At 39.9% G+C, this 25,693-nt stretch overlaps 1 protein-coding gene across 33 annotated transcripts in view; it reads left to right on the top strand.

The window, feature by feature from the left end:
- Positions 1-25,693, top strand: part of KCNMA1 (potassium calcium-activated channel subfamily M alpha 1) — a 936,156-nt gene that overhangs the window by 204,146 nt on the left and 706,317 nt on the right. For 19 of the 33 annotated variants that reach the window (XM_056819947.1, XM_056819943.1, XM_056819916.1 and 16 more), the window contains exon 2: positions 11,687-11,770. The exons of the other annotated variants lie outside the window; for them this stretch is intronic. In XM_056819947.1, coding sequence (XP_056675925.1) covers positions 11,687-11,770 — 84 coding nt within the window. The remainder of the gene's footprint in view (positions 1-11,686; positions 11,771-25,693) is intronic. 33 annotated transcript variants of the gene reach the window in all.

The following is a 25,693-nucleotide window of genomic DNA, read 5'->3' as shown; positions in this document are numbered from 1 at the left end:
AATGGTTTTGGAATCCTGGGTCTCTGCTGGAATGTTCATCAATACAGTATGGATAATAATGCTTGTTCTACCTGTTCCACAGAATGATCAGGAAGAAAGTGTTTAGCTGATGTTCAGAAGCTAAAGAGATGAATTATTATTGCTCAAAAAGATGCTCCCTTACCCTGATATTTCAAAGTTTTCAAGAGTGACCAGAGCACATGAGTTGGCACTGGGTAGCCTTCCTTATCCTTGACTAATGACTGTAGCAATATCTTCAGACAGTAAGCAGCTCGTTGGGGCAGCTCTGCTGGTGATTGAATTTCTTCTGTGGGCTAAAGTTATTCCATATTGGCATCCAAGTAACTATATTTCTGGGTGTTAATTGTACTGAATTCACTCCAGGTGCTCACTTGATATTTCAGAACTGCCAGCACTTTAACTAACTATCTCTCTCTCTCTCTCTCTCTCTCTCTCTGTCTCTCTCTCTCTCTCTGTCTCTCTCTCTCTCTCTCCATCCATCAATCCATCTATCCATTCATTTATCTTTCTATCCATCCATCCATCTATCCAGTCATCTATCTTTCTACCTATCCATCCATCCACTTATCTATCTATCTATCTATCTATCTATCTATCTATCTATCTATCTATCCATCCATCCATCTACCCACCTACCTATCTATCTATTTATCTATCTAGCCATCCATCCATCCATCTATCTATCCATCTATCTATCTATCTATCTATCTATCTATCTATCTATCTATCTATCTTCATGTATTTGCTTGCTTATCCCTTCTGTTGAGTTCTCTTAGGCTGTGTTTCTTTAATAATTTTAAAAAAAACAACTTTGGTGATTTTTTTTAATGTTGCTATAATTTCCCAATACTGTATGGCACCCCACCCATAGAATCTTCCAAACAAAGAAGCATAGGTCAGCAAAACAAGCTGATTTCATGCCCGATAGCTTAGGCATCATTCCATACCTATGAAACATGCTTGGCACAGTACCTGACACACAGTAGTTGCTTAATAAATATTTATTGACTCTGACCTATTCTCAATTTCTCTAAAAGTAGAGACATATAGTTTCATCAAAAGTCCTCTAGAGTCAAAATTGCTCATTATACTAATCAGAATTCTGTTTTTCCACCATGTTTTCCTTTCCATTGCCATGGTCATTATATATTCTGGTCTCTGGGATCTGCTCACTTTGTTCTATATAAGTGTATCAGTTACATGTGTCTTACTAAATTTCTCTAGATTTTTCACATTCATCACTTCTTACTCTGTGATCTCGTTACTTTGATTGTTCTCTCTTAAACCAATCATGTCAGACCATCCTAAACCTCTCTTCTTTGAATTCTCATGAGTTCAAGGCAGGGGATCCTCACCCCATGCTGGGTGCTTTTCTCACAATCTTTTGATATTGTATGGGTACTAGTGGATCACACAGATATTGCCAACATTTTAAAATTTGGTTGGCCCATCTTTGGGGATCATTTGATCTTTCTTCTTTAATTACTTTGATGGCACCCTTCTCCAGGAGAAGAGTCATGTAAAGGATATGAAAATTTGTTCAATCTTCCAATCATAGGTGACAAGTGTTTCCAGTTTTTTTTTGCTACTGCAAATACTGCAGAATGCTGCTATGGATATTTTGTCATATATAGGACATTTCATTTTGGGGAAAATACACATTAGAATGATCATTGGGGAAGGAGCAAAGGATGGAAGAAAGAGAAGGCAAAAAGGAAGAAAACAACTATTTAAGTACCCACTATGTGTCAAGCATTGTGCTATACACTTTGCAAATATCTGTGCTAAGTGCTTTGCAGGTATGGGTCCAAAACCAGATTTGAACTCAGCTTCCTGAGTTCAAATCTGTGAAATCATTCCAGCCCACTTTGTTACTTAGCTGCCTCTGGAACAAACTGTGTGAATAGTTTAATGATTTATTTTGCATGTTCTATGTTGTTTCCTAGAATATGGAGGTCACAGTAAGGAGAAAGATTCATATTAAAGGATTCTCACTAGAATTGCTACATCGACTTGCTATTTATAGATATTTTCCTGACTCCTCCAAACTAAAAAATGGAATCTTTTGGGCAACTCATTAGGATTAATTCATGAGGATTTTAGTTTTTTCATCTGTTAAATAGAGGGAGTTAAACTTGATGATTTATACATTCCTTTGTTTTATTCCTTTGTTCATAAGTTCCTTTTGTTCCTTTGCCCATAAGATTTTTAAAAATGTGTGTGAATTTGTATAGTTGTATATGGGGAGAAGAAGGAGAAAGGGAGGGGTATGGTTGACCCATAGAAAACAACTTCCTATGTCATGTTTTCCTTTGACCATTAAAGATTAAAGGCCCTGAGAACTGAGAAGACTTCTCCTTGGCTCTCGTAAGGTTCTTTAAAATGTCCAACCTGGGTCTCCCACCTACATGTATATATGGCAGAATCATAGAACCTCTGATCAAGAGGTTCATGGTCCCCTACAATCAACCCACCTGTATTTTTTATCAGCAACATCTCCAATAAATCGTTGAAGATTTCCATTGATGGGGAGGCCATTACCTCCTGGTACCCTAATTCCACTTTTGGACAGCCTCTGATGATTAGGAAGTTTCTTTCTCTACAACACATTAAAAATCTCCCTGCTAAACATGTGTTCACAAATTGTCATTTTTTTCTGAATCTAGATATCAGCTTCACTCTTTTCTTATCAGAGTTCCCTTTATACAAGAACAACTTGTTTTCCTTCTCTGAGTCTTCTTGGGTCTCTACTGTTAGTTACTCATAAATTTACCCTTGAAGGAGACAGCTTTCAACTCGTTGTAGGCACTCAGTAAGTTCTTGACTGATAGGATATCATGAACAAGAGAAAAAAGCCTGTTTTGCCTAGTGTAAGTGAGCAAAACACTGAGTTTAGAAACAAAGAAATTGGGTTTAAGGTTTAGAAAGTACTTTCCTTGTGACAATTTTGGAAGGTAGACAATGCAAACATCACTTTCCCATTTTACAGGTGAAGAACATGGGATCCAGGGTCTTGTTTACCACTTTTGTTCTACTTGTCCCTCTGACATTGATATTCTCTGGGCCTAGAATAGTTAACCTGGCACATAGTAGGCATGTTATAAATGCTTGTTGATTGATCGATCAAATCACTTAACTTTTCTGGGCCTCTATAACATCTATAACATGATGGAGGTTCAATTAAATAGCTCTAAAGGATTTTCCAAGTCTAAAGTCCAATGATTCTATTGATCAATGGGTTAGATATTTTAGAGAGATGACACAATTTGGCTATAAATGAAGAAAAACTTCCTAATGATTAGAGCAGTCTGAAAAATAAAATGAGCTCCACCAGGAAGTTCTCTATTACTAGAGATGCTCAAGCAAAAATTAATTGACCACTTGACTAGGATGGACTAGGAGGAATTTTTGTTCATCTGTGAGCTGGACTGGATGATCTTTGAAGTCCCTTATGTTGTTGAGATGATCTGGTGTTATGATTCAGTGATGGATGGAGCAAGAATATATGCAAAACAAAATCACATGTGACAAGAGACCCTCCCCTCATCACTCATCTCTGTTCTGTAGGAGGAGGGAAAGAGTGATTGTGAATTTAGCTATGAGTTTCAAGAACCTGCAGAGCTCGGCTCTCTCTGAGAGAACCTCTGGTTTGGGGCAAAGTCCTTCCCCTCACTGGGTCTCAATTGTTTCTCTACCATTCTCTGAGGAGATGGCATTTCCATCACTCTGGGACTTCAAGAGTAGTTGTGAATGCCAGGGAAGCATTTGGAGGCCCACCTGAGGTGCCATTCTCAGTGGCTGTGAATAATGGCATTAATAATAATGAGTATTATTGTTATTCCTGAATAAAACCTCTCACCTTCTTAATGTTGGGAACACCAACGGCATATTTCATGGCATTTAAAATCTCACAGACCAGCTGATAGTGGATATAATTGCTGGGTGGCGAATTAATTCGGCTCGAAGTTAGTTAACAGGTGCCATTTCATTATTAACAACTCTGATCAAGCAGATCAGGAGCTATTTAAGGTTTCCCACTGCTGGGCCACCTACACTAGCCTTCATTTGGCTGTGCATAGCATTTGAGGGAAGATAAAGAGTTTCTATTTCTTTCCTTTCCTTTTGTGAGTTTGCTTCTGCAAGAAGGGGTGTGTGTGTATGTGACAACAGAAGTAGCCACATGGTCCTAGGGACTACAACCTTCTTCAGGGAAGATGGGGTCAGAGAGGACCAGCCCCAGATCCTAAAAACCACTGTTTGCTCCTGGAGAGGTGAATGACAAACCACTCCAATATCTTTGCCAAGAAAACCCGCTGGTCAGAGGTTCAAGGGATCACAAAAAGTCACACATGATTGAACAATAACAACAAGAGGAAATTATGTGTATTATGAATAAAGAAAATTCCTGATGAGTCAAAGAAGAAATGCTTCTGCCAATTCTAAACTAAGGGTCTCTTGTAATTTCTGAAAGAGCACTGCATCTTTCCATCTGAAAAGAACACCATATCCCTCACCACCACCACCTCCATCTGTAAGAGTTCAGTGTCTAGAGAATGGACCAGAAATGAGGGGGGCTGGGAAAGGGTAACTTTCCTTTTTTGGATATGTGAGTGGTAGCTGGTATCATAAATCCCCTCCTTCCCCTTCTTTCCTGCTTCCTTGATTCCTTCCTTCCTTTTTACATTTGTTGGTTTGTTCATTCATTTGTTCGTTCATTTGTTCATTCGTTCGTTCGTTTGTTTCTCTCTCTCTTTCTTCTTCCTTCCTTCCTTCCTTCCTTCCTTCCTTCCTTCCTTCCTTCCTTCCTTCCTTCCTTCCTTCCTTCCTTCCTTCCTTCCTTCCTTCCTTCCTTCCTTCCTTCCTTCCTTCCTTCCTTCCTTCCTTTCTTTCTCTCTCTCTTTCTCTCTCTCTTTCTCTCTTTCTCTCTCTTCTCTCTCTTCTCTCTCTCTTTCTTTCTTTCTTTCTTTCTTTCTTTCTTTCTTTCTTTCTTTCTTTCTTTCTTTCTTTCTTTCTTTCTTTCTTTCTTTCTTTCTTTCTTTCTTTCTTTCTTTCTGTTAGTTACAGGGCAGAAGAGCAGCAAGGGCTAAGCAGTGGAGGTTTTAAAGACTTGCTCAAGGTCACACAGCTAGGGAGTATCTGAGGCCATATTTGAACTCTTATCTCTCTAGGCTCAGCTCTCTATTCACCAAGTTAGCTAGTTGTCTCACTGGTATAATTTCTTTCTGAGAAAGCTAATGATTTCTAGAATATAGTCCCTGATCTTTCTCTGACCTTGGGTTCTGAGGTTATCAAGGGCTGTTAGCAAAGAGAGACAGTAAAGTGGTTCAGTCGACTTTGGACTTGAAGGCAGGACTCCTGACCCCCAAGGAGTTCATGGATAGATTTTAAGGAGTCTATGGACTTGGATGGGAAAAATTTACGTCTTCATTTCAGTCATCCTAAAGGTGAAATTTTACATTTCTTTCAATTATTTAAAAAAACATGATTCTGCAGAAAAGTCTAATGAGTCTTCCAAAGTAGTCCATGACAGAGTTAAGAACCCTCATTTGAAATCATTTCGATTTTCTTATTAAAGACTAATGGCCACAATATTTTTTTTTCTGGCAAGCTAAGCAAGCCCAGATGATCTCTTCCTATTCATTCTGATCTCTCTCCTTATCTCAGAGGCCTCCATCACCATGGTAAACACACATTAGGATAAAAACAAACATGTATCCATGGAAGGGAGCCTTTGCTTCCTGTGGGCAGAGAGAGAGAGGAAGATGGCCAGCGCTGCACTGAAGATTCTGGCACTCCTTTGGGACAGGATGGGCAAAGCAGCAGGTGTGACCCTGCTTGGGTTTTGGCTTTGTAGATAGGGGCCACCCTTTAGCTACCTGCTGAGGACACGGAGGTGACTCTGTCATCCTCATTGGTTACCTGGCTGCTTTGAAAGCTTGGTTATGGGAATGGAGTGGGAGGAACAGTGTGTCCAGTAGGGCTGAAAGGATAGTGTCAACAATGAAATTGTTCAGTTAATCATTCATATACCAAACATCCTTTGATTGTTTTCATGTGCAAAACACATTGAAGAAGCCAAGTGGATTAGTGTTGATTCTGACTGAGCAAGACTGAATTCAAATCCTACCACAGACACTTACTAGTGATGTAACTACCCTGGAGAGATACCTTCACTTTCCCCTGCCTCAGTTTCCCCATCTGTAAAATGGTGATAATAATGACACCTACCTCTCAGAGTTGGTTATGATGAGCAAATGGGATTATATATGTAAAGATAATGTATGTAGATTTAAGGCTGGGAAGAACTCTAAATGCCAGGCCATAGAATTTGAGTTTAACCTTTAAAAGAAATGTGAAGCTCTTAAATGTTTTAAAAATGTATGACTTCAATGGTGCTGGCTATTTTCCTGCTATGACAAATCTCCTTTTAGGAGCTGTGAGTAGATTCAGAGGGTCCTAGACTGACAGCTCCAAAGGGAGAAATGAGCTCTGTAGCAGGCTCAGACTGTTTCTATGGCAGCTGCCAAGGCCACGTGGACTCCTCAGAATGGGGGGAGACCTGACTCAGGTGGAGGGAGGGAAGACATCCGGGATCAAATAAGTGAAATTCAGACTGTCCTAATTTTGTGTGTGTGTGTGTGTGTGTGTGTGTGTGTGTGTGTGTGTGTGTGTGTGTGTGTGCGCGCCCACCAGGGATGCTGACATTGTTTTTTGGACTGGAAAAATCTGAGGTGATTGTCAAACATTTCTATTTATAGCAACCAAATAATTAAGCAAATCAAATCTTCAGGGATCAGAAGGGGGATGAAAGTTGGCGAGTTCTAGGCTGAGTCTATGAGGTCAGCTGCTTGGTTAATGGGGAATGGAGGAGGATAGGAGTTTCCAGGCTCCACCAAGACTTTGCAGTTTGATTTTGCTCAGCAGAGAAAATAAAAATAACATTTTGTTCTTCATTACATTGAATGCTAGAGCCAGAGTTCTTAAACTCGAGGGCAGTGACCTTGTTCATTAAAAAAAAAAAATATATATATATATATATACACATATATTTATATAGTTTTTTTGGTACAAATTGTTTTCTTTATAATTCTATATATTTTATTTTATGCATTTATAAACATTAGCCTAAAAAGGGGTCCATGGACTGTGCCACACTATCAGAGAGGTCTGTGATGCAGAAAAGGTTAAGAACCTGGACCCCGGAGGGTCTCAGAGTCATAGGATTATGGAGTGTTGGAAATGGAAAGGACGCTGGAGGTCATGAATTCTGACATGAGGGATCATTTTACAGTTGAGTAAACAGAGGCTCCTTGAGAAAAAATTATTTACCCCAAGTCACACAGAGAATGAGCAAAATAGTAGCTCCCTAAAGGGCAAGAAAGGCCTGTTTTCAGTCTCTGAATTCTCAGTGCTTAGAAGACTAGGAACATAGTAGGTACTTCAGTGTCTGAAGGTTTGAATTGATGTAGCTGAAGTGGGTTTTAGTCCTGGGTCTTCGGTCCCCCATTCTACAGTTCCTCCTGTTCCATTTGAGTCATATCTGAAGTCATCTGAAAGGTCTGCCAAGCTCAAGGGAAGTTCCACCCAGAGGCATCAGGTGCCCTGCTTACAGTGGCAATTTCTGGGTTTCATTTGAAAAACAGCTGCAACAAGAGCAGCTATTATTTATGAAACACTTCAAGAGCTTTAATTATTGTATTTGGTCCTCAGAACAACCTTGTAAGGAATGAGCTATTATTAGCTCCATTTTACAGATAAGGAAACTGAGGCTGAGAGAAGTTAAATCAATTCTATCACAAAGTAAGTGACTGAGGCAGGATTTGAACTCATTCCTTTCTCCTTCTCCTTCTCCTTCTCCTTCTCCTTCTCCTTCTCCTTCTCCTTCTCCTTCTCCTTCTCCTTCTCCTTCTCCTTCTCCTTCTTCTCCTTCTCCTTCTCCTCCTCCTTTTCCTCCTCCTCTTCCTCCTTCTCCTCCTTTTTCTTCTTCTTTCCAATGCCTTTTTATTTATTTTTTTGGTCCCAGAGAGATATGAGATAGTATTAAGAGCTCTTTGGAGCTATATCATGATCTTCCTGCCTCCCCTATCCAAACTTCCTCACACATTACAGCCAGACCCTTTTAAAACATCTTCATATAGGTGATGTCACTTTCCTGACCCTGGACCTTCAGCAGCTCCATGTTACCTGCAGGACAAAGTCCAAACTTCCTTGCCTGGCATTCAAGGCTTGTACTTTTCTGTGTCTTCCATTTCAGATATTTCTGGCTTGTTCCCAGAGTTGGATGGAATTCAGCAGGGTGCAAGAGCAGTTGAAAGGGTCAAGGATATACTCTGGAGGTGACTGACTACCTGAGGTCACCTACTACTGGTAGCTTGGGCTGGCAGAGATAAGACATGGGAACTGCACCCTGGGAGAGGAAGCATGCTATCCCTCCTACCTCTAGACATTAGCACCTAAAGACAAAATCCCATGTGCCCTGGGCTAGTTAGAGTTCTGATCTAAGGAACAAGTCTTAATGTCCTTCTACATCTGGACTTTTATTCAGGTTGTTCCACCACCCTGGAATACCATTCCTTCTCCTTTCTTTCGATCTGAATTCTAGCAGTGCTCACAGTTCAAGTCCACCTTCTTCATGAAGTCTTCCCTGATCACCTTAGCACAAAGTGAGTGATCCCTTCTACTTCTAGATGCTCCTAGTCCTCATTTTCAGTACTCCATTTGGCGATTCATTTTGAAGGACCTTATACTCTTTATTATTTTCCTAAATAGTTATTTAACATTTGTCTTGTGGGATTTTTTACTTTTCATATATTTGTGGATTCAGACATTCTATTTGATTCTAGAGGAGAGAATGAGGACTAATAATAGCCCACATTTATTTTTACTTTATAATTTACAAAACATTTTACAGACATTACCTCATTGATCCTCACACTTCTGAGAAGGCAGGTGTTATTGTCATTTCCATGGTACATCTGAAGAAACAATTAAGCAACTTTTCCAAGGTTACACAGTTAGTATGGCAGAGCCAGGATTAGATACAAGTCACATCTCTTCACTGTATATAGTTAAGATATTTTCTTCTAATAATAATAATAACTCAGATACATATAGCAATTTAAGGTTTACAAAATGCTTTCCTTGTACTAATTGAGTGTTATATGGAACAGATATTATTATTCCCATGTTAGAGATTAAGACCCTGAGGCTCAAAGTGGTTTGTTTGTCGAATTTCTTAAGTGACTCACCCAAAGTCACTCAGCTCTCAGCATCGTATATATGATTAAATTCAAGTCTCTTAGTTTTAGGGTCATCACTTTCCATTACTGAATTATTTTGGGCAGCTAGGTAGTATAGTGGATAGAGTCAGGAAGAACTGAGTTCATATCCAACCTTAGAGACTTACTATCTTTGTGACTCTGAGCAATGTCTGACTTAGTTTCTTCATTGGTAGGATAGGGATCATAATAGCACTTACCTTCCATGGTTGTTAGATTAAAATGAGATAATAAATATCTCCCCGATTTGTGAGAACTCAATTGAATGCTATTTTAAAGCCTTTAGCACAGTGCCCAGCACATAGTAGGTGCTCAATAATTTTTTATTTCCTTCCATCCTCCCTCTCCCCAAAAAAGATTTTCATAAAGCTTGGCAAAGTTGCTCTTTCAGCCTTTTCATCTCCCTTTCTTATACTTGACTGATGAGGATAGAAGGGTTAGGGAGAGACCCATGATTAAACTGGGGACTCCCAGATAAGGAAACACCCCTTTATCATTTCACCTTCTGTTCAGTTTATAACCTTGGAAATTTTCCTAGCACCCAGAGATTAAGTAACATGCCAGGGTCATAAAGACTTTACATGTCAGAGTTGGGTCCATCTTAAACTCAGATCTTTTAAATTCTGAGGCTGGTTCTCTCTCTCCATGTTGCATTGCCTGGCTAATTTCCTAAATGGTCTCCACCTAACTCAGTGTTATGAGTTGACAGTTTGTTTTCCAACAGTTTCCAATACCCTGATTGCTCCTTGGCTGGATAAATATGAGAGTTTTGATGAAATATTTACTGTTTTGATGGACGTGCTTGTCCCAAGGTCACTTCTACCCAGACCCTAGCTTCCTGAGTTATAAGCCATGACTTGAGATGCCTCCAGGAGATATCAAGCTATTTCTAACCCTGAAATTTCAATGTCTGAGTTAAGCCTCTAAAGTATCTTAGCAGCTAATTTTCAAAAGGAGCCGAAGGATAAAACTTCCAGAGGTATTAGTTGCAGAGTGGGTCATGGCTACACACATCAAAGAGTTTGGGGGAGGCTTGGTCAATTGAGTGATAAGCTAGAGAAGGGATTTCTCAAAGCCCTCTGGTCCTTTGCTCCCATTACAAGTGATTGGACAACTTCTTTGCATCCAGCCTGATTTTCAAGCCTGGGATAAATCTGGTTATTGGTCAAGGAAATGTTGAAGATTTGTTTGACTAATGGATGAATGAGTAGGCAGAATCAGGCTCATGGAGCAGAGTAAACACTAGACTAGGAATTAAGAGACCTGGCACCAGCCCCAGTTCTGCTATTAAGTGATAATAAGTATGTGACCTTGGGAAAGTCACAAGACCTTGGGGTCTCTTTGATCTTTGGTTTCTTCCTTTGTAGAATGAAGGGGTCAAACTAGATCACTTCCAGGGTCCTTGGGTGCTTGGCTCTGCCGCTTTGGGTGAGGAATAGTAGGAAACATTTTCAGTTGATATGTACTATTTATTAACGTTTTCTTCCCCTCCTCTATCTGGGATCTATTTGAAATATGCTTTAGGGAAGTGGGGGAGAACATGAGCTCTTCACATCATGCTTTGAGCAGGGAAGAGATAAGGGGTGATAATTTGGAGTAGGAAATGGGTCTTCATTCCAGACCCCAAACAAATTTTTACATTAGGTTAGCCAGTGAGTAGATCAGGAAAAGTATAAGATAAATACAAGACAAGATTTTCAGTTTTGGAGGGAACTTCATGCTGGAAATAAGATGGGAGAAAATCAGGCTCATGCAGGGAGGAGAATTTTAGAGGCCTTTAACTTTGGGTCTAGAGTCCCAGGGCCCAACATCAGCCTAGAATGCTATATGGAAGTTGCAATGCAATCACCAAAAGCTGAACTACAGTCTTTCTAGGGGAAATTTCCTTGATGTAGACCCACCAGCAAGAATTGGAATGGTGAGAACTTTTAGGGTCTAATAAGAGATTTCCAGGAGGCGGGTGGGTAGCATAATTAGCATAAAGCATTCTAGATTTGGCATCAGAGACTAAAGCACTTTACAGCTCCAAATCTTAGGATAATAATTGCAGCAGCAATAACAAATAACATTTCTATAGTGCCTTAAGGTTTGAAAAACACTGAACATACGTTCTCTCCTTTGTTCTTTACAGCCACCTTGTGAGATAGGTGCTATTATTATCTCCCTTTTATATATGAGGAGACAAAAGTTGAGAAAGATTAAATGATTTGTCCAGGGTGCGTGTCTGAGACAGAATCTCAATTCAGATCTTCTTGACTCTAAGTTCAACATTCCCCCACTGCACCACCTAGCTGTGAGTCTGCTAAAAGTCTTCAGGTACTTCAAGTTTAGGGGAAAGATAACTGGGAAAGTCAAAGAAAGAAATATCTCTCTTATTTGGATTACAGATGAACAATAAGGGTGATTACCTCAAGAATGGGGACAATGAATCCAATGCCCAGGAAGAAGGATTAAGTTTGAAGATTTCAGCAGTGAGTTGCCTGCCTCAAGGCTTTATATATACCTATATATATATGTATAAGTTTATATATACATGAGGGTGGGAGGAGGCTGATGATGGAAGGATGAAACCCGAGTAGCATTGCTAAACCAAGTCATCCAAGTGGAAAGAAAAGAACTGAGAAAGCATTGGAGGAAAGAGAAAAGTCAGGTAGACAAGAGGGAATGAAGCAAAACAAGATCTATGTCCCTAAAGTCATCCTAGGATCAGAATTTATTCATAAGATCATTGTCACCTTGTACACGTCCCCCTTATTTTCAATCCCCCTACCTATATACAGTTCCTGGTTCATTTTTTAAAAAATTTTAAACATTATTTTATTTGGTCATTTCCAAACATTATTCACTGGAAACAAAGATCATTTTCTTTTCCTCCCTGCCCCCCCTCCCACCACCTTTCCCTCTCCCATAGCCGACGCACGATTCCACTGGTTATAACATGTGTTCTTGACTCGAACCCATTTCCATGTTGTTGGTATTTGCATTAGAGTGTTCATTTAGAGTCTCTCCTCAGTCATATCCCCTCAACCCCTGTAGTCAGGCAGTTGCTTTTCATCAGGTGTTTTTACTCCCACAGTTTATCCTCTGCTTGTGGATAGTATTTTTTAGATCCCTGCAGATTGTTCAGGGACATTGCATTGACACCAATGGAGAAGTCCATTGCCTTCGATTGTACCACAGTGTGTCAGTCTCTGTGTACAATGTTTTCCTGGTTCTGCTCCTCTCGCTCTGCATCACTTCCTGGAGGTTGTTCCAGGCTCCATGGAATTCCTCCACTTTATTATTCCTTTTAGCACAATAGTATTCCATCACCAACATATGCCACAGTTTGTTCAGCCATTCCCCAATTGATGGGCATCCCCTCGTTTTCCAGTTTTGGGCCACCACAAAGAGTGCAGCTATGAATATTCTTGCACAAGTCTCTTTCCTTGTTATCTCTTTGGGGTACAAACCCAGCAGTGCTATGGCTGGGTCAAAGGGCAGACAGTCTTTTATCACCCTTTGGGCATAGTTCCAAATTGCTCTCCAGAATGGTTGGATCAGTTTACAACTCCAGCAGCAATGAATTAGTGTCCACCTTTGCCACATCCCCTCCAGCATTCATTGCTTTCCATAGCTGTCATGTTAGCCAATCTGCTAGGTGTGAGGTGATACCTCAGAGTTGTTTTGATTTGCATCTCTCTGATTATAAGAGATGTAGAGCACTTTTTCATGTGCTTATTAATAGTTTTGATTTCTTTGGCTGAGAACTGCCTGTTCATGTCCCTTGCCCATTTATCAATTGGAGAATGGCTTGATTTTTGTACAATTGATTTAGTTCTTTGTAAATTTGAGTAATTAAACCTTTGTCAGAATTTTTTTTAAACCCTTACGTTCTGTCTTGGAGTCAATACTGTGTATTGGCTCCAAGGCAGAAGAGTGGTAAGGGCTAGGCAATGGGGGTCAAGTGATTTGCCCAGGGTCACACAGCTAGGAAGTGGCTGAGGCTGGATTTGAACCTAGGACCTCCCGTCTCTAGGCCTGGTTCTCAATCCAGTGAGCTACCCAGCTGCCCCCTTGTCAGAGGTTTTTATGAAGATTGTTTCCCAATTTGTTGCTACCCTTCTGATTTTGGTTACATTGGTTTTGTTTGTACAAAACCTTTTTAATTTGATGTATTCCAGATTATTTATTTTGCATTTTGTAATTCTTTCTAAGTCTTGCTTGGTTTTGAAGCCTTTCCCTTCCGAAAGGTCTGACATGTATGCTATTCTGTGTTCGCCTAATTTTCTTATAGTTTCCTTCTTTATGTTCAAGTCATTCACCCATTTTGAATTTATCTTGGTGTAGGGTGTGAGGTGTTGATCTAAGCCTAATCTCTCCCACACTGTCCTCCAATTTTCCCAGCTGTTTTTATGAAATAGTGGATTTTTGTCCCAAAAGCTGGGATCTTTGGGTTTGTCATATACTGTCTTGCTGAGGTTGCTTGCCCCCAGTCTATTTCACTGATCCTCCTTTCTGTCTCTTAGCCAGTACCAAATTGTTTTGATGATCGCTGCTTTATAATATAGTCTGAGATCTGGGACTGCAAGGCCACCTTCTTTTGTATTTTTTTTTCATTATTTCCCTGGATATCCTTGATCTTTTGTTCTTCCAAATGAACTTTGTTATGGTTTTTTCTAAATCAGTAAAAAAAAATTTTTGGAAGTTCCATGGGTATGGCACTAAATAGATAGATGAGTTTGGGTAGGATGATCATTTTTATTATATTGGCTCGTCCTACCCATGAGCAGTTAATGTTCTTCCAATTGTTCAAGCCTAGTTTTAGTTGTGTGGAAAGTGTTTTGTAGTTGTGTTCATATAGTTCCTGTGTTTGTCTCGGGAGATAGATTCCTAAGTATTTTATTTTGTCTGAGGTAATTTTGAATGGGATTTCTCTTTCTAGTTCTTGCTGCTGAGCTGTGTTGGAATTATATAGAAATGCTGATGACTTATGTGGGTTTATTTTGTATCCTGCAACTTTGCTAAAGTTGTTGATTATTTCGATTAGCTTTTTCATTGAATCTCTAGGATTCTTTAAGTAGACCATCATGTCATCTGCAAAGAGTGATAACTTGGTCTCCTCCTTGCCTATTTTGATGCCTTCAATTTCTTTTTCTTCTCTAATTGCTACTGATAGTGTTTCTACAACTATGTCAAATAGTAGAGGTGATAATGGGCATCCTTGTTTCACTCCTGATCTTAATGGGAATGGATTTAGTTTATCCCCATTGCAGATGATATTAGTTGATGGTTTTAGATATATACTGTTTATTATTTTTAGGAACGACCCTTCTATTCCTATGCTTTCTAGTGTTTTTAGTAGGAATGGGTGTTGTATTTTATCAAAGGCTTTTTCTGCATCTATTGAGATAATCATGTGGTTCTTGTTGGTTTGCTTGTTGATGTGTTCAATTATGTGGATAGTTTTCCTAATATTGAACCAGCCCTGCATCCCTGGTATAAATCCTACTTGATCATGGTGGATGACCCTTCTGATCACTTGCTGGAGTCTTTTTGCTAGTATCCTATTTAAGATTTTTGCATCTATATTCATTAGGGAGATTGGTCTATAGTTTTCTTTCTCTGTTTTTGGCCTGCCTGGCTTTGGAATCAGTACCATGTTTGTGTCATATAAGGAGTTTGGTAGAACTCCCTCTTTGCTTATTATGTCAAATAGTTTGTATAGTATTGGAGTTAGCTGTTCTTTGAATGTTTGATAGAATTCACTGGTGAATCCATCAGGCCCTGGGGATTTTTTCTTAGGAAGTTCTTTGATGGCCTGTTGTATTTCTTTTTCTGATATGGGATTATTTAAGAAATCTATTTCTTCTTCTGTTAGTCTAGGCAATTTATATTTTTGTAAATATTCATCCATATCACCTAGGTTGGTATGTTTATTGCCATATAGTTGGGCAAAGTAGTTTTTAATGATTGCCTTAATTTCCTCTTCATTGGAGGTGAGTTCTCCCTTTTCATCCTTGATGCTGTGAATTTGCCTTTCTTCTTTTCTTTTTTTTAAATTAGATTGACCAGTACTTTGTCTATTTTGTCTGTTTTTTCAAAGTACCAGCTTCTAGTCTTGTTTATTAGCTCAATCATTCTGTCACTTTCTATTTTATTAATTTCTCCCTTAATTTTTAGGATCTCTAGTTTGGTTTTCTTCTGGGGGGTTTTAATTTGTTCATTCTCAAGTTTTTTGATTTGCATTTCCAATTCCTTGATCTCTGTTCTCCCTAATTTGTTAATATATGCACTCAGGGATATGAGTTTTCCTCTAAGTACTGCCTTGGCTGCATCCCATAAGGTTTGAAAAAGGATGTCTCGCCATTTTCATTTTCCTCAATGAAATTATTAATTGTTTCTATGATTTCTTCTCTAACTATCCGATTTTGGAGTATCATATTATTTAATTTCCAATTAATTTTTTATTTGGCTCTCCATGTACCCTTACCAATCAATATTTTTATTGCCTTGTGATCTGAAAAGGCTGCATTTATTATTTCTGCTTTTCTGCATTTGAGTGCCATGTTTCTGTGACCTAGTGTATGATCTATTTTTGTGAATGTGCCATGTGGTGCTGAAAAGAAGGTGTATTCCTTTTTGTCCCTATTTATTTTTCTCCATATGTCTATTAACTCTAATTTTTCTAAGATTTAATTCACCTCTTTTACCTTTTTCTTGTTTATTTTTTTGGTTTGATTTACCTAGATTTGATAGTGGTTGGTTCAAGTCTCCCACTAACATGGTTTTACTGTCTATTTCCTCCTTCAGTTCTCCTAGTTTCTCATTAAAAATTTGGATGCTATACCATTTGGTGCATACATGTTGATTAGTGATATTTCCTCATTGTCTATACTTCCTTTTAACAGAATATATTTACCTTCCTCATCCCTTTTGATCAGGTCTATTTTTGCTTTGGCTTTGTCAGATATCATGATTGCAACTCTTGCCTTCTTTCTATCAGTTGAGGCCCAAAAGGTCTTACTCCAACCTTTAATTCTAACCTTGTGAGTGTCAACCCACCTCATATGTATTTCTTGAAGACAACAAATGGTAGGGTTTGGGGTTCTAATCCAATCTGCTATTTGTCTACGTTTTATGGGTGAGTTCATCCCATTCACGTTCAAAGTTATGATTGTCATTTGTGGATTCGCTGGCATTTTGATATCTTCCCCTAGTTATGACCTTTCTTCTTTAGCTATCTCCTTTTGAACCAGTGATTTACTTTAGGTCAGTCCCCCTAGTCCCCTCCCTTGAGATGCTTCCCTTTCTAGCCCCTCCATTTTTATGCTCCCTTCCCCTCCCCCCTCTCCTTCCCTCCCTTTTTATACTCCCTCCTCCCTCCCCCTCCTTAATTTTCCTTTCTTTCTTGCCCTAATGGGTAAGATAGAGTTCAGGATCCCACTGGATCTAGATGTTTTTCCCTCTCAGATTTGATTTCACTGAGAGAAAGGTTTAAGTAATTCCACTTCACGCTCTCTTCCTCTCCTTCTCATATGAGAGTTCTTCCCCTCCCCATTCCATGTGTATCTTTATATGGGAAAGATTATTCTATTAAGTTCCCCCCCCCCCTATTTCTTGAAGTAAATCTTAGTGTTATCGACAGTTCCCCCCTCTCTTTTCCTTTCTTTTCCCCCGCTTTCCCCAAATCTTCTTAATACCCCAATCTTTCCCTATGCATGTTTCTTCTAATTACTCTTATGATGCATACAATTTTTGAGAGTTACACAAAACATTTTCCCCGCATATTAATATATATATATATAATTTGATGTAAATGTAGTCCCTATAGAAGAGAGTTTGACTTAAAGAAAAAGATAAGATTTATCTCCTTTTCCCTTTCTTTCATATTTACCTTTTCATGTTTCTCTTGCTTTCTGTGCTTGGATATCAAATTTTCCACTAAGTTCTGGTCTTTTCTTAGCAAATGCTTGGAAATCTTCTATTTTGTTGAATGCCCATACTTTCCCCTGGAAGTATATAGTCAGTTTTGCTGGGTAGTTGATTCTTGGTTGGAGACCCAGCTCTCTTGCCTTTCTAAATATCGTGTTCCATGCTTTGCGGTCTCTTAGTGTGTTAGCCGCTAAGTCGTGTGTGATCCTTATGGGAGCCCCCTTATATCTGAAGATCGTCTCCTTGGCTTCTTGTAGGATTTTCTCCTTTTCCTGGAAGCTCTTGAATTTGGCAATTACATTCCTAGGGGTTGTCTTTTGGGGATTTAGTATAGAGGGTGTTCTATGAACCCTTTCTATTTCTATTTTTCCCCCTTGCTCCAGAATGTGTGGGCAATTTTCTTTTATAATCTCCTGTAGAATAATATCGAGTTTATTGTTTATCTCTGGTTTTTCTGGGAGACCGATAATTCGGAGGTTGTCTCTTCTTCCTCTGTTTTCCAAGTCTGTGACCTTTTCAGTGAGATATTTTATGTTTTCTTCTAATTCATTAATTTTTTGGGTTTGCTTTATTGATTCTTGCTGTTTTATGATCTCACTTTCTTCGAGTTGCTTAATTCTGGTCGTTAGGGACTGGTTTTGCTTTTCAGCTTTGTCTGCCCTTCTATTGGATGCTTCGAGCTCTTTTTCCAATTGAGCAGTCTTATCTGTCAGACTGCTGATCTCTTTCTCCCATTTTTCTTTCCAGGTTTCCATCTTTTGGATAAGTTCCAGTTTGAGATCTTCCAGAGCTTGTTGATAGTTTCCATTTTGGGAGGCATGTTCTGATTTTTTTTTTATTTCCTCCTCATTCTCTTCATTTCCTTGGGTATTTCCACCACAAAAGTTTTCAATAGTCACCTTTTTCCCTTTCTTCCTGGAGGCTTGATTTTGGGCCATGTGAGCCATCCCTTTGGTGGTTTTATTCCCCTTTCCTTTTTCATCTGGGGTTTGGGTGATATGGGCGGGTTTTCTGTGAATTTAGGTTGCCTCAGACTAGTTCTTCCCAGCCTCTGAGGTTTTTCAGAGTGCTGGGCCCCTGATCACAGCCAAACTGCCCAGGTGTTCAGCTCCTCCCAGATAATCAGCGCATGGCCCACCCCCCGTGTTTAGCTCCGTCCAGATGCTCAGCGCAACCTCCCAAGTATGCAGGATTCTCCTGTGAAACCGCCCTGAGACGTTTTTTCCTGGCAGTTCCCAGATCCCAAGGACCCTGGAGTGCCCCCCCCCCCCCCGACAGAGACGTTTCCCACTCACTCGCTGTCCCAGTGAGCGCTCTGGTAGCTCATTCTGGTTTGGTGAGGGAGGGGGGGGGGAGGGTGGCTCAGTTCACATTTTTGTGCAAGCTTTTCCTCCTTCTTATTATAGTGTGGAAATGTTCAAACCCCACATACCTTCGCCTCTGTGGTGTACTGGGGAGTATTGGGGAGTCCTTCTGTTCCTCCAAAGGTGATTTTTATGCTCCTTTGATGTAGTCTATTTCTTTCGGTGCTGGGGAGAGGAAGCGTGTGGCATCTAGATTGCAGCCATGATTACCCAGAAGTCAGTTCCCGGTTCATTTTGTTGAGGAGATGGGGTCAGAAGGATCAGATAATTTGGTTCAGCAACTGTCTTCAAGTGCTGCCTGAAGTCTTGACAGTTTAAATGTTTTTTCCAGATTCACACAGAGGTAAGACATGAACTTGGGTTTTCCTGACACAAAGGCTGACTCTCTCTAACCCCAATGTTGAGCAGATATTAGTGTGCCCTTCTGCTCTTTGTTGCATGTGGCAACATATCTTAAAAAGGCAAACAAATGCTAGGTAGGATTAGGCTCTTTTTTTAGAGGGAGGTGTCTTTAAAAGGTGGGGTTGGGACATGATGCAAAGCAGAGGAGAAAAAGTCTGCAGTCTCTTCCAATCTAACCTGAATTTGGGAGGACTCAAGAAATGAAGGCAATATTGAGAATAATCTATGAAGTCAAATCCAAGGGTTTATTGGTAGAAGAGGAAGGCAGTATCCCATGGGCCAGCAGACTCTCTGAGGTTCTTCTAATTCATTAAGTTTTCTGATTTTAAAACAGGAGTTGTTTTGACCCCAGCAAAGGATCATTAGCAAATGGACATTGCCATTTTGCTTACTAGTTGTTCCTTTGTCTGCTCCACTCTACAAGACTATTGCTGCCCTATGGGCAGTAACTATGTCGGTGGAAATGCTTACCCTTTTCCTAGGCTTGATATACCTCTTATTATTATTTTTTTGTCTGAGGAAGACTCTGAGGATGGCCCCTTAAATGACTCAGGGAGGACCATGGACAGCATGCTCCATCTGGGATCAATGTGAAATATGTGTAACTTCTCATTCTACACATTCCTAAAACTCATGGGGGCCTATTAGGAAGCTCAGTCCTATGCCTGCCAAGAGAACATTGAAAGTCTCTGGATCCTTAGCTATTGACTATAGAGGCCTCCTGAGGGAAGCCTGACTCCTACATGGAACTGAGGAACCATCAGCATTTCAAGCATTTCCAGGATTGTCATGCACAAGAAGGATTAGATTTGTTCTTCTTGGCCTCAGCAGGCAGAACAAAGAGCACAGGGTTAATAGCAGCTGCAAAGAGGCAGATTTTTGACTTGATGCAAGGAAAAAACCCTCTAATAATTAGAATTATTCAATGTGGAATGGGTTGCCATTGGGAACATGGAATTCTTCATTGCTAGAGGTTTTCAAATGGGTTTTGATGATCACTTGTTGGGAATGTCATAGAGGGGCTTCTTAGATATGGATTAGACTAAATGTCTTTTCTTTCCATCTCAAATTTTAGAATCTCAGAGATTCTCTGGCTTGAGAAAAGCAAAACAGTACCTAGCATCCAATTAGAAAGTTAAATTAGACAATTGAAGGGAAGGGTCTGGGGATTCCTTGGATAGGACTAGAGCTGCCTAAGAAACCGAGCCATTAACTGGGATGGGGCAACTGGCGTTTTCCCCCAACACTTCAGCATTTAGTGGGCTCTGACAACACAGTCTTTCAGCATTCAACTGAGCTTAGTACCTAGTTAGTAGTGATAATTAAAATCAGAAGCTCCCAGACTGACCACTTCTTATTCCCTGTTCCCCAAATCTGTCTCCCAAGTAATCTCCTACCCTGCCCTTCTATCTGTCCCCCAACTACCAAAGGGATTGCAGCCTCAAACCAATCTGGACTTAGCCTCAAAGTTCTGATCCCATAAAGGTGTTTTTATGATTGTAGACAATTTTGCTACTTTTCCTACTCTTTGTGGATTATATTATATTCCCTCTTGGTTTCTTTCTTTCTCTTTTAAAATTTTATTTATTTTATTGAGTAATTAAGAAAACTTTTCCATGGTTACATGATTCATGTTCTTTCCCTCCTCTCCCACACCCCTCCTGTAGCCAACACACAATTCCACTGGGTTTTACATGTATCATTGATCAAGACCTATTTCCATATTATTGATATTTGCACCAGGGTGATCACTTAGAGTCTACATCCCCAATCCTATCCCCATCGACCCATGTGATCAAGCAGTTGTTTTTCTTCTGTGTTTCTACTCCCACAGTTTGTCCTCTGAACATGGATAGTGTTCTTTCTCATAACTCCCTCAGAATAGTCCTGGATCATTGAATTGCTGCTAGTAGAGAAGTCCATTACATTTGATTGTGTCACAGTGTATCAGTCTCTGTGTACAATGTTCTCCTGGTTCTGCTCCTCTCACTCTGCATCCATTCCTGGAGGTCATTCATTTCACATGGAATTCCTCCAGTTCGTTATTCCTTTTAGCACAATAGTATTCCATCACCAGTAGATACCACAGTTTGTTTAGCCTTGGTTTCTTTAAAATATGGAGTCATACAATCATGTAGATCCATGAAGTTACTCGATTATAGGATGGATATTGCAAGTCGGAATGAATAACACTAGGGAAAGAAGAGTGTGGGTCAGTGGGGAGAGGTTGGGGAAGTCAACAAGTGATAGTACCGAGAAAGTAAAGGGTAGGTCAAAGGAATTCATATTCTGCTGCATATAAAGATGGAGTAAGAAGTAACAGCCATATTCCTACTTAAAAAAGTTGATCCAACCTTACTTACTAGTGATCAAAAGGAGTATATATTCTCCAAATATATGCAGGAGGTAGCTAAATGGCTCAGTGGATATAGTGCTGGGCCTGGAGTCAGGAAGACTTGAGTTCAAATAAGACCTCAGACACTTCTTGGCTGTGTGACCCTGGGCAAGTCACTTAAAGTCTGATTGCCTAACAAATGGATCCAGTGGAGAAGGAAATGGCAAACCACTCTAGTATCCTTGCCAAGAAAACCCCATGAATTTCAATGGAACATGGGGTCATGAAGATTCATATACTACTTGAATCACAACATATTTTCAAAAAGGGAATGGAGCAAAGCACTCCTCTTCTGTTTCTCTGATATTCTCTATAGATTTGTCTCCCAAGTGCCTAGACCTCTGCCAAACCTTCTCTTCTCTGATTGATGTTGGCACTATTAATACCATCCATTTTCCTGAGCTTTTTGCAAGCAAGAGGCTTGCAACTGCATTTCATAATCTAACGGGATTAATCCTAGTATCTACTATGACAATGAAGAAGTGGAAGAACCTCTGTGTCAAAGCCTCCTGTGCATTAGAAAGCTGGATAAGAAGGCCTCCCTCAGACTTCAGAGTTCTCCCTCTGGGTGTCTGAATCTTTCCTGATAATCACCCTCAAGCTGTTAAAAGTGTACACAAAGCATGTCAACCTGGGTCACCTAGTTCTCTGACCTGGTTGCTGAGGGATGGCTTGGCTATCTCTCTTGGCATCCATCTCTGAGGGTAGTCATTTACTTGAAGTACACCAGCTTTCCTTAGTCACCTGTGAGACATCTGTGACCCATGAATGGACCTCAACCTTTTACAAATGTTAATTATTTTTTCAGCCTAGAACCACCTTTGGAAAGCTAAATGAGTTCTAGCATTTACTTTATTGTTGTTGTTCAGACATTTTTCAGACATGCCTAACTCTTTAGGGCCCTACTTGGGGTTTTCTTGGCAAAGATTTTGGGGTGACTTGTCATTTCCTTCTCAAGTTTATTTTCCAGAAGAGGAAACAAAGGTAAATAGGGTTAGGTGACTTGCTCAGGGTCACACAGCTATTAACTGTCTGAAGGCAGATTTGAACTCAGGAAGATGAGTCTTCCTGACTTGTTTTTACTACTTAATATACAAAGTAGGGCTTCCTTTCACTTGTTCCAAGTATTCCTCTGTAAGTGACTATGTCTACATTGAGACCTTCTTGAAAAAAAGCTATTCTGTATCCCCCTTCATAGAATATTCTGTTTCACTCCTGCCCTGCCTTTCTGTCTGTCCCCCAATTCCCAAAGGGATTACAGGCTCAAACAATCTGGATTTAGCCTCAAAGTTCTGTTAAGTGTGCCAAGGAATTTCCTAATCGCATAAGGCAGACAGAATAGAAGATTTGAGCATCTTGGAACAAGACATCAGAATGTTTCATCTTCTCATTCTTCCTGCTAGTATTAAGATTGAGGCTTTCATATAGAGCCTTTTGCTTGAAAATACCAAGTTGTGGCAATGTGGCAATTAGGAAGAGACGCAAGATTTCAGGAGCCAGGAGCTCCTCTTGCTTTAATCTGACCCTCATTTTGTACTCAAGGATCTTAAACCATACCTTCCCTCCGCCCCCTCAGCTTTGCTGCCATATTACATAACATCTGTGTTCTAAGCAATTCAGGTGTTTCAGCACTGAGACATTGTGGAAAGAGCACAGGACATGGAGTAACGAATATCTGGGTTGAAATTCCACCTCTTGATACTTAATAGCTGTATAACCATGGGCAAGTCACGGGATCATGGTTATAGAATAGGAAGGAGCCAATAAGTCTAAGCTTAGCCTTATTTTGTAGACGAGGAAACTGAGTCCCAGAGGGTCAGTCAATAAATATTTATTAAGGGCTTCTATGTGCCCAAAACTCTGATAAATATTGGGGATAAAAAAGGGGGGAAGACAGTGTCTGGCCTCGAGGAACTCACAGTCTAGTGGGCGAAGACAAGATATAAATGGGATTTGGGGGGTTGGGAGTAATATAGTTTTCGATAAAGTCCTAAGTCAGGTAGGAAATGATGAGATGCCTGCCCTGGGTCCCCTCTTTAAATTTAGAGTCTGGGAGGATCTCACCAAGGTCTACCCTGTACCCTTTCTTATCAGAGGGAAGGAGGACCTCAAAAGACAGGCGATACTGATAAAAGGTGAGATTCAGAGTAATTTGAACTTGTGGGAAGATGAATTTCTGGAAGCAAAAGTGAAGTCCAGGTGAGCTGCAGTGACTTGCTCTGCATTGGGTAACTAGTCTCTGAGACAGAATTTGAACCCGGACCTTCCTAATTGTAAGTCCAGTACCTTACTAATTTGAACTAATTTGAACCCAGACCTTCCTAATTGTAAGTCCAGTGCCTTATCCAAGATGCCATGCATCTCTCTCTGAAAACCTCAGAGCCCCATATTCCTCATCTATAAAAATGTGGCCAAAGCCCCTTAAAAAGCTCTATAAATGCCTACCATCATTATAATGCTGTATGTGAGTCATGGCATCTGTTACACATCTTCATGCTATTATTGAAATGGAAATGCTATAGCTAGTTTTATTCAGTGCTTTAGAACCTGCCAAATCTTTAGTGTCAATTTTCAGCGATGGATCAATCAATCAGCAAGCATTTGTTCATTGTTACCACGTGCCAGGCACTAGGCAGGTCCCCGCAGAGAGAAAGAGACCTATGAAATGGTCCCTGCCCTCAAGGAGAAGATTTTGAATTGTTCTATGTCTTAGGAAAATGAGCTGACTTTTTAAACTGAAAGCTCTTCTAAATTGAACAATTCTCTTAGGAGTCAAATATTTTGTAAAAATGAACAGTCTGATGTTGGCAAGTTTGGATTTTCACTCCATATTTTATTCAAGGACAGTTACCCATTTTTGGTATATTTGGAGGTCAGGGAACATTCATCAAAGATGGTTTAATCAAAGATTGGTTAGAAAGAGAAGTGGGGTATTGTTGAGGGCTGGAATGAACAGAACTGTCATTTCCCATGGACTCTTTGGGAAGATGTTTTGGAGAAATGAGCTGGTCATTAAAGACTAATTGAATGGGTCTTAAAGGAAACTTTAAGACTTGGAACTTGATTTAGTATTATAGCCCCAGTAAAATTATTGCATATACCGCTAAGGCCATGCTGACTAATTGCATTATGGAGGTCATTTGGAAATCATTTAGTCCAACTTCCTACTCCATTAACAAATTCTCTTCTACAACATCCTTCACATCCATCTCTACTTGAATAGTTGAAGTGACAGAAAACTTGCTACCTGACAAAGCTGTCTGTTTTTTCTTGAATAGTTTCATTCTTTTTTAAAAGAAAAAGTTCTTCCTTCTGAACTGTCTGCTTGCCATGTCAAAGAATTTCAGTATACAGAAGTTATTTTGTGTACCCTGCCAAGAATTTTCTCTGAGTTATCCTGAATCACCCAGCCATTTCTTGTAGCCATCCACTGAGAGGGAACTCACTACCCCAAGGGATTAGTTTTCTTACATTTCATTTAAATCTTCTTTGCAACTTCAGCCCATTAGTCTTCATTTTTGACCTCTAGAACAACACAGAACAAATCTAATTTATGTGATTGTAATGTTATAAACATTTGAAGAGAGTTATTGATGATTATGCCTTCCTATAGTATAAATTGGAACTCATACACTCTGCCTCATTCTTTGCTATTCTTCTTGCCAAGTCTTCCCCCAGATCCTCCAAATGTGCCTTAGGAACTGGAGGCATCTCTTCAGGTCTTTTAAAATTAGGTGGTGGATGCCAATGAAACACTAAGGCTCTCAAGCCCTTCAGCCTTGCGACATGACCAGCCCATCCATCTTTTTTTTCCATTCCCTAGATGCCCTTGATACTTTCATGCCACTTTTTGCATATGATTCATTGTTAAAAATGTTTCAGACTTCTATTACTCATCATGCATTTGAAAAATTATCAATGTATAAACTGAAAAGCTTCTGATCCACAAGATTAAACCCATTAGGTACCACTTCCCACCAAAGGTATTTGCTGATCTCATTCATTGGAGCTTCCCACCCCCACCTCGGAAACTACTTCTAATTTGTATATCTCTTACATATACTTATCTATGTATATGCTGTTTTCTCTCCTAGACTATAAACTCCTAGTGGGCAGGGTCTGTTTTGGTTTTTGTATTTCCAATACCCAGCACAGAGCCTAGTACTGTAGTAGGATGGTTGGCAAGTGCAGATCAAAGGGAATGTGTCTATTAAACATGAACAAGGAAAGTCAGAATTGAATTCGCCCAGAATGAATTGTCTGCTAAGTCTGAATTGACTGGCATTTTCCACCATTTCCACAACACCTGGCGCAATGGG

This window comes from Monodelphis domestica, chromosome 1 (assembly GCF_027887165.1).
Source record: "Monodelphis domestica isolate mMonDom1 chromosome 1, mMonDom1.pri, whole genome shotgun sequence".
Taxonomy (NCBI): domain Eukaryota; kingdom Metazoa; phylum Chordata; class Mammalia; order Didelphimorphia; family Didelphidae; genus Monodelphis; species Monodelphis domestica.
The sequence above is the reverse complement of the archived record's forward strand: the minus strand, read 5'-3'. Positions and strand labels throughout refer to the sequence as shown.